Here is a 16,812-nt window from a genome sequence, read left to right on the forward strand (position 1 = left end):
TGGAAAATCGGGCCCCCGATGGCTAACAGAATCAAGATTGGTAAACGTTTGCCCTAGAAGTTAGGACTATTTGCGTGCATGAGACACAGTGATAGCATATCCTGTGACTTTTAGCATTTCTTCGATTCAGTAAATTTATTTTCTGCTTGACATTGTAAACATAGATATATGTTTAGCATATATAGCAGATGATCTACGTGCGTACCATAAAAGCAAGATCGATCTAAATCAATAAGATGCGTGATAATTTTCTAATACCGATGAAAAATTCAAATTAGATTCCAATAGAATTCAATATTGTGTCATATAATTGCGTATAATAAATGTGCAGAGCTAACTTAATGCAGAGTAGATCGATGTTGATGTTCAGAATTGGAGACCGATAGATCTATCACTGAAGAATAGAATCCATGCGTGAGCACGAAAGATGTATGTAGAATAGTTTGAAGTTGATTTGTGGAATTGAAAACTGATGGATCTATCAATGAGGGATAGGACGTATACATTTATACGAATAAAAAATTTATTTACCCACTGGAAAGCAATTAATAGAACCTATCACCTGAGAGTCAGCTGAAAGGTATCACTGACAATAAAAATTTAAAATAGCAAGTGATATTATTATTAGTAGTATTAAATCAAGTGATATTTAAAACAAAGCACTATTTTTAAATATATGTAGAATTCTTTAGATCTTGTAATTACGGATTACTGTCTGTTCTCAGGCCTAACCTAATCCTGAAATCGAAATTTTGCAATAAATAATCTATTACGAAACAAAGAAACCATACAAATGCTTACAAAATTTTCGACTCGTAAGGTTTGTAATTTTTATAAATTACGTTACATCTACCAAAAAATGAACAATTCTCTTGTAGCCACCAATCTACCTTCCAAATCATCTCTGATTTACAATTCTCTTATGTCCACCAGCCTACCTTCCAATTACATCTTAAAACGTCGAATGATCATCAAACCCTGAAGCCTGAACCCCGTTTAATCCAAGATGATCGGCTGATCCGGACACCTCGCAGCCAACAGGAAGGCGTACTCTCGTACACAGGCGGCACGCATCACTCAAACGCGAATCATTATGTTGTAAATCAGTGCCATCGTCGACCGAACTGTAACTGCGCCGCGGTCAACTAATAATCAATTTATGCCCTTCATCGGCCGCAATAAATTTATTATTGCTCGCCAGTGAGTGATCCGTCGGCTGACCGTACAGATCGATCGTTCCTTCGCCAGCATTATAGATAGATACAGACGGAACGCGTGTGCAAGCGTGACAAACCGCGAGAATCAGCGGGATTGGATCACGTGTATGGCGAGTTGATTGCATTTGCATACATCTATTACGATCAGCTGTCGGAAAAATGTGGCTTCTTTTAGGTAGTCCACGGCTTCCTGTATCTCCCGCGGTGATCCAAGAGATACACAGTTATAACGTAGCGGCGCCGGCATTTATTCCTGTTCCGTGATTTTTCCTACCTTTTTCTTCTTTTTTTTTGGTCTCGATCGTCCTAGCGACGTGATCGAGGACCGGATGATCGAGCTCGGACGTCATAAATCATGGGGTAGCTTGGTTTCAAGATGAAACTGACAGCCATCGATCGTATAAAAATTAGTTATATGGCGGGAAAAGTGGTCTAGGATAATAGCTGTCTGTTGTGACACTGGAAAGAGGGGTATAAGCGTTATTATGAGGGACATGAATTTTGAAACTCGAGATATTTTTTTTAACTTCATTTGGAAGAGACATATTACAGGTTGGATCATATAGTTCTGATTTAAATAGAAATGAAAATTAATTTTACCGAGGGAATACTGACCTCGTGCATAGTTATACTAGATTTGATAAGACAATGATCTTTTGCATAGGAGTGTCTATGAACAGTATGGTACTCTAATATGATATTGGAAAAAGGAGTTACCAGTATTGTAATGATCGAAATAGATTTTAAAATTCGAAGTAATTTTTTAATTATACTTGGAATAGAAATATGGATCATTCCAGTTACTATGATTAAAAATAACAATTAAAATTACATACGAGAACAGTTATTTTATGCATAGGAGTCTTTACGTACTCTGAAATGATATTGAGAAAAGATGTTATCAATGTAGTGAAGATCAAGGAGGTTTTTTAATTTCACTTAAAACAGCGATATAGTTCATTCGTCTCGCATAGAAATGAAAATTAGTTATGGCAGAACAATAATTCTGAGCACAGAGGTCTCTGTCTCCTCTCTGCCTCTAATCAAATTAGATTGATTACATGAATAATATCAGATGTTATTTATGTCAAGATAATATCAGACCTGGAGAATATTAGATATTATTAAATATACGAAAATGTTTGAAGTCAAAGTTTCGTTCATGTGGAAGCTTCTATACCAAGGATATGTTATAATTTTTTTGTTAATCAAAAAGATGTCTACGAGATGTAAAGTAATTTTATACGATCATCGCGATTAGAGCAGTTATTGATATGAAATACCTAAGTAGGATTTGTACGATTATTTCTATGTCGTTACAAGGAGAAGTTATTAGGTTGTGTCGGTCACGTTCTTCTTAGACAGACCGTGTATGATCCTGACAGTATCCCACATTGGAGTCGGACTAGACATGATATATAAAGTATTAAAGTAATTTATTTATTTTTGATGGAATAAATTACAGAATGCACAATGTAACAAAACCACTCATCACAATTTTCATTCTCCTAACAAACCAATCACAGACTCTTCCACTTTCAATAAAAAAGGAAAAAAAGGAAATTTTACAAATTAAAAATAAACGATTTGTTTTATATTACTTCTAAATTAATCCTTTGATTATCTAACAAACAAAGAAATAAAAAAATATCTAACACAAATATATAACCAGATAATCATATATATATATAAAATTAACTTAATTTGCGAAACATCCGATACATGTAGAAAGATCGTCAAATCTTTTTGCATATAGAAGAATGTAAAGCTGCAACATAATGGTCCTTCATAGGATAGAGGGATCGATAGATCGATCGATGGTCACGCTCCAAGTCGGGACAGTTCCTGGTGAGGTTCATTTGACGCAAATTACTCGTATTCATTATGATTGACCAATTTTGTGTAGCGTAATAACGACAAGTCTCGACGAAATAATGTCTCGGTCATGAAACTGCTATCTCGATGCTTAAACTTAGAGCTCGATTGTGGGACATGATTCGGTTTTGAAAAATCGAAATCAATACGCGTATAGAACGAGGAAGAGATAGCCTTCGATGATACTTACCTGCTGTACCATTCATCGCCTCGATTCCTTGGGATAAAGTGCATAAACAAGAGGTGGTAATGGCTTGTGCCATTATTCATGGAACGGGATAATTTTTGCACGAGAAAAGAAAAATCTGAGGTATGTGAAACGCATGATAAACTTCGCCATATAAACCTAACAACAATTTTAATAAATTTTTAGCTTTTAATTTTTTATTTTAGGAGGTTAACAAGTTAATATTAATTTGAAAGTTGCTATATTATATTACTGGAAGAATATTTTTTATTGTCTTATGTTTTTAAAATAAGTCTTAATATCTTGTAGAAACTAACTATTAAAATTTGAAATTTTATTAGTGATTCCATAAAATCTCAAATTTCATATGAAATTCTAAAAAAGTTAACAAACTAAGAAATTTGAAATAAACTCCAATTCACGTGATTTGTTTATCATAGATAACAAACATATATTTCTACTTTTCATTCCCCACAAATTTTCAAATATATTTTTTCTTAAATAAAACAAGATAAGTCATATTTTTTAACTAATAATATCATTTATACAAATGAATTCCAAATGAACACAGCTCCACTCTATCTCAAATATAATAATCATAGTATAATCAACCCCTGCGAAAAGTAACTAGGCAAAGGGCTAATCAAAGATTACAGAAAATTTTGTTACACTGAATGACGTTCAAATAAATGCATTTTCACCACATATAAAATTAAAAAAGGAAAGAAAACAATTCTAATAAGATGATTCGTTCAGAAGCAGACACCGACGACAACACCCTTTTATAAATTAAACCTAGCTCATGGGCGTAAACCAGTCAGAGTTCGCGTTTCGTGTACGCTCCTTTTTCCTAATGGGTCGGGCACGAGGAATCGGCTCATTTGTTGCGTATTAGCAGAGGTTAATGAGCTTCTTGAGGCTGCCGCCTTTTGCGAACGGCCAAGTGACTTCGACTTTCCGAAACGGAGGAGGGAAACAGATGAGGTACGCCTACCAGGACCTACAACTGCACAGTTTCCCTGGGACCAAGGATTTCGAAAATCACTGGTTGCGCCCTATGCTGACGGTGAAAGTTAATGAATTTCACCTCGTTCGTTTCGTGTCGCATGAAAAAAAAAAATTGCTACGTTCATAATTCGATTTTCATCCCAAGAATTCCTTCAACATACCAATATAAATGAGGTTGATCAATAACGGAAATGTTTATAAATTGTCGCGATTCTAAATGGTACAACAAGCTCAGGGACCAAGCTATTTACTTTGGTAAAAATAGTCGCATCCAATAAGATTCGTCAATAAAGATGTTTTCGCGCGAATCTTATGCACTTATTACTACAAACGCAAAAATCACATGTTTCGTAATACGTATGCATGCAATACTCGATATCTACTGTTATTTTTTTCCTTTTTCCCCGTTTCTTCAGTTTTTGGTTATTTTTAAATTCCTTATGCAATAGTCGTTGTGAATGCTATTTTTGTTCCGTTGTTTGCTGAATATATAAACGTATTTTTAACGACGTTACAACAATCAATATGCTTTATAAAAATATTTGCATTGCTATATAGTGCTTTTACTGGACTGAGTTTAGACAAATTTTACTGCACAAATTTTGCGAATTCGTGTTCTCCAATTATTAACGTTGAAAATATCGATTTGTAATGTAATAATTAATTAATAACACAAATAATAATAATACAAAAATGACTATTAATTTTACCAAAAACAGCTGCATATTTCCATTTTACCATTTTATCATTTCCTTTGTCTACATTTCTTCAAAGAAATTTCTAATCGAGCCCGTAATGTTTTACTGAAATTATAATCGTACAGATCATATATAGTATTCTAAATATATCAAACGAATAGAGACGATCTCTGGGAAAAGGTAAAAAATTTTAGAAAGTTGAAAAAAACAAACCCAAGAATCTGCACCATCTACACGGACTGGACACGCACTGAGCGCAACCCTCATAAACCAGTCAAATTTGTCCACACTTTCCAGCCCCCTCTGTATTTAAAGTGTCATAAAGTACGACGGCGACGAAGAAGAAAAAGGGGACGAAAAAGAAGTTGACAACGAGTCACATAATTATTTTGGCCCTCGTTTACAGCTTGTAAAGTATCCGCACGAAGGACAATGATTTAACGCCTAATTTGAATTCTCGAGAAATCCTCCTGTCACGTGTTCATTTCGCACTGATGTTAACTGGTATTTGATTCTACAAAATATGCTGACAATACTCACATAATGCAAAAAATATTTTTCAACATTTTATAATATTCCAATATTCGATACTATAATGTTTGATTTATAATTGCTTGGTATTTTATAATCAAATTACCGTAACATGATTATGAGTAAAACCAAGGAGGAACGAAAAAGAAAAGATAGGAGAGAAATGTACAAAAATAGCAATCCAATAGCTCCGACACAAGGATCTCGAGAATATCTAAAATAACCCTCGAAAAGTGGGGTCGAAATCCATACGCGTCCGAAGAGAAAAATCAAAGAGGGGGGTTAAGAAAAAATCGAGCCGCGGCTAGTTGCCGTGTCTCAAATGTCAAGAACGCGGCGCCTCGTCCCATGACCGTGCGTGCCACTTGATAGAGCGCCTTTCTTTCTCGTCGATCGTCTTTTGACTCTACCTTCGAGAGCCCCCAGCAAAGAAGAAGGACGAAGGAAGACGAGGGGCGTGTCCGGTCGCGCGGCTTCTACAAAGAGATGCCCACTTCCCTGTGGACCCCTTCCACTCCTCCGGGATCCCTTCCACGTGGGTCCCAGGAGTCCTCCATCCCCACCACCGGGCCCTAAGAAAACTGGGCAGCATGGTCCAGACCACGAGATCGCCAGGTAAAGTCAGTTTACGCAACGCTTCCGTACGCGAAGCATACACGGTCATCTAGAGGATCCCGTGAGTCCTTTCGATTCCTTCGACCAGTCTTAAGATATCGAGCAAACATGATATCCCGCGGCAGGATCATCAAAATAGTCTGATTCCACGTTCGAACCACCAAGGGGATGAACGTTTGTATCGCGAAAAATTGAACTCTGTTAAAACCCAATTAGTTCGTCTAAATGAGATGACAGTTGATTAAGCGAGTCCTCCTTCGAACAGTTCTAGTGTATTATGTTCTAAACATCGTACATCGCGTACACCGTTTAAGCTAATAGAAGAGACAGAGACATTCCGTGAGAATGACAACCTTCGCCAGTTTCCAACAGTACGACCTGCTAGATTCAGAGGGTTACGGGTCAGCCAGTAGCCCAGAGTCTAATCCACGCAGCTGGACCCATCAGGAGATCTATCCTCAACCGCCAAGGTCCAGGGGTAGCAGCTGCGGAAGCGTGAGCTCGGTCGACTGCCAGAATCGCGAGTACCAAGAGATCGGAGCCGCGAATGGCAGCTTTCACGTGACAACGACTGGCTTCAATTTCACCGATTTCTACGAGGGTTACTACCAGGAAGGTTGCCGGAACGACCACCAAATCGGCCATTCGAATAACATGAGGAAGGAGCAGGGAAAGGCTGTCTTCAGGATGAACGAGTGCATGGAGAACGTTTACGATGTACCAGGCAGGACTGAGTTCTCAGGCGAGAATCCAACGACCAAACAGAACCCGGACATCCCGCCAAAAATGGAGCACCACGCGAGCAATGTCTTTGGCAACGGCAGGTGCGACTTCGGCCAGAATCAAGAGAGCTTCTTCGCCGCGAAGAGTTATGGTATCCCGAAAGGTGACAGTTTTTTGCCTAGAAATAACGGCAATCCTTATGGGCAGAGGGGAGACATCCTTTATTTGGGCGCCACGTACAGCGTCCAGAGGAACGAAAACTACGTCCAGGGACAGCAGGGCGGCAAGTGCGAGCCGTCGAGGTTCCAGCAGAAAAACGACGATCTCCGGCTCTCGTCGATGGAGTATGCCGGTCAAAAGACAAAGGAGAGCATACAGAAGATCAAAAATGGTACACCGGGTATCGAGGTGCTGAGGAAGAGGCGGTTGGCAGCAAACGCGAGAGAAAGAAGGAGGATGAACAGTCTCAACGACGCATTTGATAGGCTCAGGGACGTCGTGCCTAGCCTCGGGAACGACAGAAAGCTCAGCAAGTTTGAGACTCTACAAATGGCGCAGACATACATCGCAGCTCTCTACGAGCTATTACAGAGAGAGTGAATCGAAACTGCACCAACTTAGACGCAGTTCGACGAAGTTTAAAAAGAACGATGATGGAGGTGACAAGTACGAGAACAATGGAACCATTGCAACCACATTTCTCCTAATTCTGACGAGGTAACGTGTCAAAAAGAGGCATCTGGAAGTCTCCTGTTATTGCTGCGTGATCTTGACTTTTGGGACCAAGTCTTCTATCAACTGTAAGAACGTTTGTCACACCGATGATCGAGATAGTCCTCTGTGAGCCAACATGAGCCAGTCATCGAGATGAAGAATCGACAATGGAGTCATCCAAGCTTCGTTACGCGATCCACGATGTTGATCAACAGGGTAAGGTAATTGGGTACGTGAGAAAAAGCATGAGCGTCGTCGATTCGTGAACTTTGCCGTCTTTCTAGCATAATAGAACGTGGTCGAACTGCATTTCTCAGTGCACAGGGGGAAAGAATCTCGGTTTCGAACCGGGCAGATAGTTTAATTAGCAATAATTGCAACATGCAAACGTTGCTGCACGCTAATGCTTTTTCCTCGTGCGGCCTTGTTGCCGGATTCCGGAATATTTTTCACTAGATCGAATCGCGATAACATCGTTGATACGCGAAACGGAACGAGTCTGATGAACTTGGTAGCCTAAGGGATGCGATCGTAAGGGAGGGAGGATAGGAGACGAGAGGTACGAAACATGTTCGAAGCCAGGTCGGCGCAATGGATACGTAGTTAGCTACAGTGAGTCACAGAAGTATCACTTTAATTAGCAACACCGAGTAATTAATATTTTTTTGGTACTCGAGTCTCAGTTATGTTTAGTATATTCTACTAGATATACCATATTTATTGATACTTGGTACATTATTCTTATAATTTGATCTAAATGTTATTGGAGAATAACACTTCGGTGAAGTCACAAAGGTATTGATACCACAAGAATTTTCAAATATTTATGAATTTACTGTGTCTTGCCGTTTGATTCTGCTCGCAGAGGACATATAATTCCAAAAATTCTAATCCAACTATATATTTTATTTCTTAACAAATTTAGACTCAAACTATTAGAGTACACACGTTCGTGAGCTTCCATGACCATGCACATCTTTATTGACAAACACACCGAAACCTAAGTTCCAAAAGAATAACAATGGTTCGAAATTCGAATTAGAGTGGTGCTTCTGTGACCCACTGTATGATAAACTTAGGCTAATAGCGGAGACTTGATCGTTTGGAGTTTTGTAAATAGACTATAGCTCAGAGTGTTTTAGCTGTAGGTCTCTTGTAAATAATTTAATTAGACACGACTAAGTTATTGCGACGTTGTATAGGTAATTATGTACATATATAAATAAACGGACTGGGATCTCTCGATCGCGATGATCGATCCATGCGACTGCGAGAAAGCAACATCGTCTCTTAGTGAGATGCACGAAGGTACTTCATTGAGGAACACGCGTCGTTCTCTCTTCTCGTTTTTGAATCAACGTGTGACGATTCTAATTTAGTCTATGATAAATTGGATTAAGTATAAACAACTTCGAAGAAAATTGGTGGTGAATGACGACGTGAGAATAAATCAAGTACCTCGTCACGTACAGTCGATCGAAAGTTTTCAAGGCAAACCAAAGAATCCGTAGGCGTTAAGGAAGACACTGCGTTGCCCCAGGTTATTTCCGGTTGTGAGTAACAATATACACTGTCAGCTAAAAAATTCCAATCGATTATTTCACGCTATCGATAGTCTACGTGATCTCTTCGATATCACTGTGACCTAATTTACATACGGATTAACACTAGAACTATCAAACCAGCCAGAATAACTATTCTCGGATCTTTCGTTCTTCCAGATAAGAGCAATAAATTTTTTGGAAAAATTAATATCGTCTTTCATGTGCTTATCCATCTTTATGCACAGTACTTTAGTTAATCCTAGTGTAAATCTCGAAACAGTAACTTATTAACCCTTTGCAGGCAAGAAATACAAATCGATGATTATTAGTGGCAATAACCTAAAGCGAATTTCCCAAATAAAAAAAAAAAAAAGAAAAATTAACACTAATGATAAAAATAATAAAATTACTTTTTTCCACGATATATTTGACATTCGCCCGCAAAGGATTAATAACGATCAAAAATTAATTTTTCTTCCAAATTTCATCAATGAAGAATTTCTCTGAACCAACCTTATATCACCGATTAATTGTCAGCAAAATTCCATCGAAAATTCGGAAATAATCGATTGCAAATTTCGTAGAGGTCAATGTATATACGCATCGTTCTTAGGAAGATTACAAAATCTCGGCGTTCTCTCGGGATTAAGCGTATCCATTCGGTGAACTCGATAAAGAAGTTAGCCGAAGACAAAGGCGAGAGGACAGGCTTTTAGGATTGATTCACACTCGCGAGGCGAACGATTCGGCCGCCGATTCAGCGGCGATGTACCTCCTGCAATTAGGGATATGCAAAAATCAGAGGACAAATGGCGGTGGTCGGCCACCTCCACTTAGCAGTCAATCACAATTAAATACAATTTTGCGCGAGCTTCGGGGTCTGGTAATGGCGCAAAAAGAGAGCAAATTGAAATCTCCTAGCTGACAGAATGATAGATGGTGCCGGCCAGACGCGAAAACACGGAGAACGAGGAAGAGGAAAAGAGGAAGGGGGGGGGGTGAAAAAGAGGAATAGAGACGGAAGAGAGTTACCTTCCTTCCCTGATCGCTGTGAGAAAGCTGCCTCTCTTTACTCCGAGCCGAGAACCGCGATGGACGGACGAAAATACAAAAGTCAAGCCGTGGCTGACGTTAATACCACTGCAGCGGGCCGATTTCTCCGGCCAATATCGCTAATCCTCTTCATCCGGAGAAAATGGCGATCCGATCTTTCCGGGGAACAACGACACTTTATGCACGATCGAATGATGCCTCGACCGTTTTCCACTGACTGCAATCCAACGTGACTACACGAAATCCGCCGAACCAATTACCATTGTTTTCTCTCGACGATCGAGGCTGGACCAATTTCGATCTAACATTTTTTTCCTTTTTTTTCTTTCAAATTGCGGTTTAAAGCATTTCCGAGTTACTGATAAGTAGAACAAGGATCTCATGGTCTATCTAGTGCTCGATTTAGGGTCATTCGAAGCTTCAGAAGCTTCTATCGCTGTTGACGAAAGAAGAGTAGCGTAAATAGACGTACAGTAGAACGACGATTATGCGAATCTGAATTGTACGAATGGCTATCCGGAAATTGGAACTGTGCATTGCATTATAATAAGAAAGAAACAAATGCTGTATGTCTATGTTAAAGGGAATCCACAACTTGATAGTTTCTGAAAACGTGTCATTTTTTCTGTTCTATGTTTTTCTTATTAGGCATGTATTCTCTCGTGTAAAAACCATTTATACTTGAAAATTATTTCATTTCGGGTTGATTTATGTCACAATTTAAAATTTGGAAAATCTCGGAAAAATCAATTATTAAACTTGTTTGTTTTCCAATTAATTCAGTTAATTGACTTCCTACAGACTTGATGTTTCGATGAAGGGTATGTAGATGAAGAATATCACAAATAGGTACATCGTTTTTTAGATGCAGAAACCCGACGGTATATTCGAATTTCACCACAACAAAGCGCAACTACGCCACCTGTTGATTTTCAGCCCAAACTAGCCTAACCATGATCGCGTATTCGCCACTTTTAAGACTTAAGATAAGACTAAGATAAGACTTTTGCAGCGAGTTCTGCTACCCGATCGGTTAAAACCATTCGCGATCAACTTATCACCCGTCCAATCACCTGATCACCATCGTTCCAAGTAAAAAGATGAACGGCTGAAAAACGCAACCGTCGAATTATCGCGCATGCTCAATTAAGCCCTAGAAATTAGCCGGCCAGAGGCAGCCTGAAGACGGTAGCCACGATTAATCGAGGCTCCTCGAACAAACGAAAACCCGTCTCTTTGTGAGCGGCACAAATCTATTTTCGCGTAGCTTCCTCAATTAAGCCGATAGAAATTTATGCGATTCACTCGTCGATTAGAGAGAAAAGGCTAATTATTCATCGACTCGTTCACGGAGGGGAGAAGAGATCATCGCAATAGGCGGACAGGCAGAGGATGAACCTAGGTGGCTGCTAGGTGGCTGAGCCAGAGTAGAGGGCACTATCAAAAGGTGTGTGTGCCTGTGTGGCCACCTCTCCTTTCCACCATGCTCTTTACCACGCTCGGTCTCTGTTCGCGACCGGTACGCGCAAACAATGCACGCAGGAGGCGCTAATCAGCGAACTCGCAACGTCTTCATTTGTGGCAGAGGGCGCATCAGGGCCCGCGTTTCGCCATCGTAGCAACGCTATTTGTCTTCCGTCCGGGATTTTGCACGGCTGAGTAATGAGAAGATACTCGATACGCTTCAGGTCCTCGGTAATAGTTACGTGTTAAAGCCGTGGAAGGGAGAAAGAAGAAGCTGCTGCTGCTGCTCCGTGGTGGAGATGCTGGCTAGGGAGGAGGAAACGGCGCAGTGAAAGAAAACGATTTCTGTCTAGCTCAGCCGATTCCGGTAACGCAGGCAGTTTGTTATTCACCGTGGAAAAAGTGCATTAGCCACGCGTGCTTTTTGTTTATTCGTGTAAATATAGCGCGTACGTGTATATGTACGTGGCCAAGGCGACGAACAGGTAGCGAACAGAGACGTCGTGTCTTATGAGAGGAACTATGTTTCGGATAGAAATGATGCTTCCAGATTTGTTATTGACGTGTTTGGTGGTTTCTTGGTAGCACTGGGATTTGCAAGTGGCGTATAGGATCAAAATCGTTTTAACCTCTTCAAGGCTAGTGGTATATACGTATTTACGGTTAGGTCTTTTATTCAAGTATTAGTTTGAGAGACGAAGAGAGTTGTGAATAAATATTTTAGTGTGATATTAATATTAATATCGGTATTAATCGTTTCAGCTCCTTTGTCGATTGGGACTTGATATAGATTTGATTTATAGGTGCATCTTGCTAATTAATTTGCTGTACTTTGAAGTACGTTTAAACACTTAAAATAGTAGACAGTTATAAAAAAGAAAGTTGAGGAACAGGAGTACAAATGGTTAACATTCATACTGATATTAATATTTATATTAATATTGTGAAGTGTGCATTCTGAGGTGTGCACTTGAATATGATATACACAGATAATAATAATAAAAGTGGTGTAACGACAATAAATAGGTATGTATATTTACATTTCTACTTCGATGAAAAAGCAACATTAACTATCAAAAGTAGCTATACATTTTTATGTAACTGCAAGTATAAAAACATCCAAAATCGGTCATTCTGACTACTATGGTAGGTCTAGCTCATACCACTGACAAGAAAATTGTTATTTTCTAAAAATAATAAAAATTAATTTTATAAATTCATTCCTGAAGAGGTTAAATATGAGAATTTAACGGAGGATTAGTAAAATCGCGACAAAGAATAATCGCACTAGTTCTTAAATATTTAATAAATATGGAGAAATGGCGTCCTTCTTCGGAAGTCGACATTTGCGACTTCGAAAATTAGTCGAAAGATCGCCCCTATTTTCGAATTAAGCCCCGTCGTTTCCATTCATTTTCTGGATGAAATGCGCGGTTCGTTTCTTCTCGCGTGCTCGTCTTAGACGAGGTATTATCATAACTCGCTTCTAATTTGCAGACCAGCGACGAGAGAAACGTAAAAGAGACCGAAGGGTCCCTTTCGGACGGCGCCCTTCAAATTACGGTGTTTTTCGAAAGTATTGGATGAAGATTCGAGAAATGATCGAACTATCGTTGTAATAAACATCGTCGTTGTTTTATCAACTGGTGAAAGAAAAAGAGAATGGTTTGTTCGAGAGGCGAGAGATCACGAGGATCAGTTAGGGAGTGAATTCTGTGACGCGATCGTGTTTTAGATCGGTAACACTGCCATCGAGTACCTTTGTAAATAAATTGTACGTTTTGTAGGTCGATACGATGTTAGATTGTAAAAAGTTAATTTAAGAGGAGATTCCCTTCAGGTAGGCAAGACAAATTCCCACCAATAATGTTCCTCTGACGAGACCAAATGTATTTAAGGATGTGCAATGTTGAATAAAAAGCCCTTTGAACGATACGATATACCGGTTTTTATTTTGTTCCTAAGATTACCTTTTTCCTTTTATTATTATTTTATTTCATTCTTTTTGTTATTATTTTTTTCTTTTAGTTAGTTCTATGTACTATTTTGCAATTATTTCTATTAAACGCAAATCTATTAAATTTTGCAAGATAATAAAATAACGTAATTTTTGCTATTATCTTTAATTAATACTAGGATTACTAAACTGTAACTTTTATATAATAAAATATCAAAAACTAATTATTTAGGCCAGTCTGCTAATTCTAGTATTAAGCCAAGAATGTAATACAAAATCCACAGTATTTTTAAATTAAATCAAATACAAAAGACATTATAAAAATATTATTCAAATACGAAAACTTCTAAAAATAATCCTGCTGCTCCAAGTAAAATAAATTTTTTAAATTCATCAATTTTTCGAACATAAAAGAATTTAACGAAAAATCTCATAGTTCATCGAAGATTACTCTTTCTCTTTCTAAAAGCTGACTACCCTTCTTCTCTTTTAACCCAGAGACTTATTCCTTTTTCAATCGTCACTCGTTTTCCTTTCAACTAACAGCGTACAGCCTGCACGAGCTGGAGAATTATGCAGATTTCGTGGTGCGTTTGAACTGGATGATCGAAAACACTCGTAAGTATACTATTGGAACCTGGTAGATTATCAAAATCGATCGAGTCTGCCTTCCATAATTTCTAACTCGCGGGACAAAAAGTCGATCGACGGAAGAACGATCGTGGTGCATAAGGATGCACATTCCGGCTGGAGTTCGAGAAGCACATCCGAGGAGAACCGCCTAAACTTAAACTGTTCCTCGAGGCTATCGGTTTTTTTCTAGGAAGCCTAGAATATAACTGCGCCAACAATTTCGAGAACGCGAGGAAAAATAAGTAACGACTCCTCGAACATTTTGGACGTCCCTCCGATGCTCCAGGACACGATGATGGAACCGTTTTGTTAGGCCATTAGGCTAATTGAATTTTCTCGATTTAATTCAGTTCGACGATCTCCTCTATTACTCTGTCTCGTGGGTTAGACATTTTTATTTTCGTTGAATACATTAGAAGATGGATTTTTTAGGATAAAATCGGGCAAGAAATGGCGAAGTATGAAAATTGTGGGTTTACGTGTATATACTGTATTGTTCGCTTAAATGTCCACGGGTTAAGTTAGTCAGGGTAAAAATATTATATGAAACCAAAGGACCTGTATATTTTATAAATTATCTAAAACGTTTTATACTACACTCATTAAAATTAAATATATGTTATTGTAACTGTATGTGTAATACTGTATATATTACTTACAAATCATGGCTAAAAAAATGATAACTGCCAATCAACCAACAATAAATAATCGAAATAAAATAAAGTAATTAAAATCATTAGATAGTCCTCAAACAATTATCACATTGCGTTATAAAAGAATAATTAAAAAAGTAAATAATTCACCAATCGTAAGTAACGAACACACAGATTTCATTAGCCACTCGTCCATTGATGATATGGAAATTAACTGGACATCGCTAAACTCGACGCAAAGGTGAAGAAGATGGCGCGAGAGAGGCTCCACCTGTGGCCAGTACTGGCTCAAAGCGAAAGCTCGACGGTCGCTTAACTGCCGATTTCCATTCGAAGGTGAGTAGCGTACGCGCTACAGGTAATTGGTATCTTACGCGGCCGTTGGGAGAATAAATCGATCGTAGCGAATGTTGTTGGGTTTGATAGAATGCCGGATAGCGGCTCGCACAAAGCGACCTTCGTCTGGTCGAGTGAACCTGCTACCAGCCAGACAAATTGATACCAGGCAACGCACTCACTCTCCCTATCTTTTCCGCCTGTACACAGGGGTACCTTACGTGCCTGCAGTAAGTACGGGCGCATAACTTGCAGACCTCGATATGCCGCTGCTGGAAACGATCGGTGCCGGCTAGCTTATGCGCCGCTTACAACCCCGTATTAACTCGAAATAGTCCGTCTTACTCATTTTGTTTGCTCTATCGCGTTGCGTCCTTTGGATCACGCTCTCGCGGCCCGCTTCTCTGAGGGACTCTTAGTACCGTTTTCCGACGCGATTCGTTTGGCGTCGCTACTTTGTTGCGATGTTCTTTTCTGTAAGTTTTGATTAATGGAACTGTCCGCGAGAGTGCATTTTCCCTCCTTCACTTTTATTGTAAAATTTATATAGACTGTGATTGAAATAATGGTATAGTAAGGTATGGATTAATTTCTTGTGGAAAAGTAGATGAAAAATGTGAAACGAAAATACTTTGTTTCAGATCTAAATGTCGTAAATGAACAACAAGGAGGATTCATCGTTAGCACTGTTTTTCGACACTGTCTGCTTGATGTCGCTGTTTTGTTGTGATACCTTTTCTGTAAGTTTAATTGGTGCAACTGTTCAATGAGAGTTCACCATTAAGTGTTCTTCAACCTTTTTACTTTTATTGTGGTGTTTATATAGGTTATGATTGGAATAACTTTTTGTGAACAAGCAAGTGAAAAATATGAAATAAAGATCTTCTATTTCGAGACTTAAATAACGTAAATGAAGTAATAACGCAAATTACAAACAAATAAGGATATATAGGAGTATTCTTAGTGTCATTTTTCGACACCGTTTATTAAAAAAGTTTTTGTCACATATAAAATAGTTGTTCCTATTATAAAATCATTTTAACTAATTGACTAATTTTTTCCATAGTTTTCTCCAATTCTCAATTTAATACCACTTCTACATATCCCTAATAAATGACCAATAATTCTACAAACCCTAAGACCAATCTATTCGAAGCACTCCATATATAAATACAAATACTAACCATCCGCAATAAGACGGAAATAGCACATTCTAAATTAAAGTGACGTCGAAACGACGTGGAACGTCTAATCCTTTAACGATCTTCTTCTGTTACCAGTTGCAGCAGCTGTGACGTTATTTCGCGTGCCCGCAATTTGTTGGTAAATTAGATACACCATGGCATCCCTCGAGTGTTTCAGTCGGTGACGATTACAAGCCGCGATAATAAAGTTAATGCGTGTACTCCCTGTACAATGGAGTAAACCGCCATTATCACGATTACTGTTATTATTGCAATTATGACGATTGCTCGGGGTAAGCTCGTCGAGCAGGAAAGCCGTGGATGGTTTTCGCCGATGTATGAAAATTAATCGACGGCGCGAGCGTACACACGGTCACGCATACTAGCGCGCATTAAATGTATAATGGTCTAATGACGCTT

The 16,812-nt window shown here is 38.7% G+C and overlaps 1 protein-coding gene across 1 annotated transcript; it reads left to right on the forward strand.

Annotated features, from left to right (window-relative positions):
• The first annotated feature begins 6,476 nt into the window (after positions 1 to 6,476).
• Positions 6,477 to 7,454, forward strand: LOC108546137 (protein twist). The gene has a single exon (XM_017898078.1). The coding sequence runs from the start codon at positions 6,477 to 6,479 to the stop codon at positions 7,452 to 7,454; it is 978 nt and encodes a 325-aa protein (XP_017753567.1).
• Positions 7,455 to 16,812: the final 9,358 nt, after the last annotated feature.

Source organism: Eufriesea mexicana, unplaced genomic scaffold (assembly GCF_001483705.2).
Source record: "Eufriesea mexicana isolate 0111107269 unplaced genomic scaffold, ASM148370v2 scaffold616, whole genome shotgun sequence".
Lineage (NCBI taxonomy): Eukaryota > Metazoa > Arthropoda > Insecta > Hymenoptera > Apidae > Eufriesea > Eufriesea mexicana.

Coding starts and splice junctions, on each gene's coding strand:
- LOC108546137 (XM_017898078.1), top strand. CDS start 6,477: ATGACAACCTTCGCCAGTTTCCAACAGTACGACCTGCTAGATTCAGAG.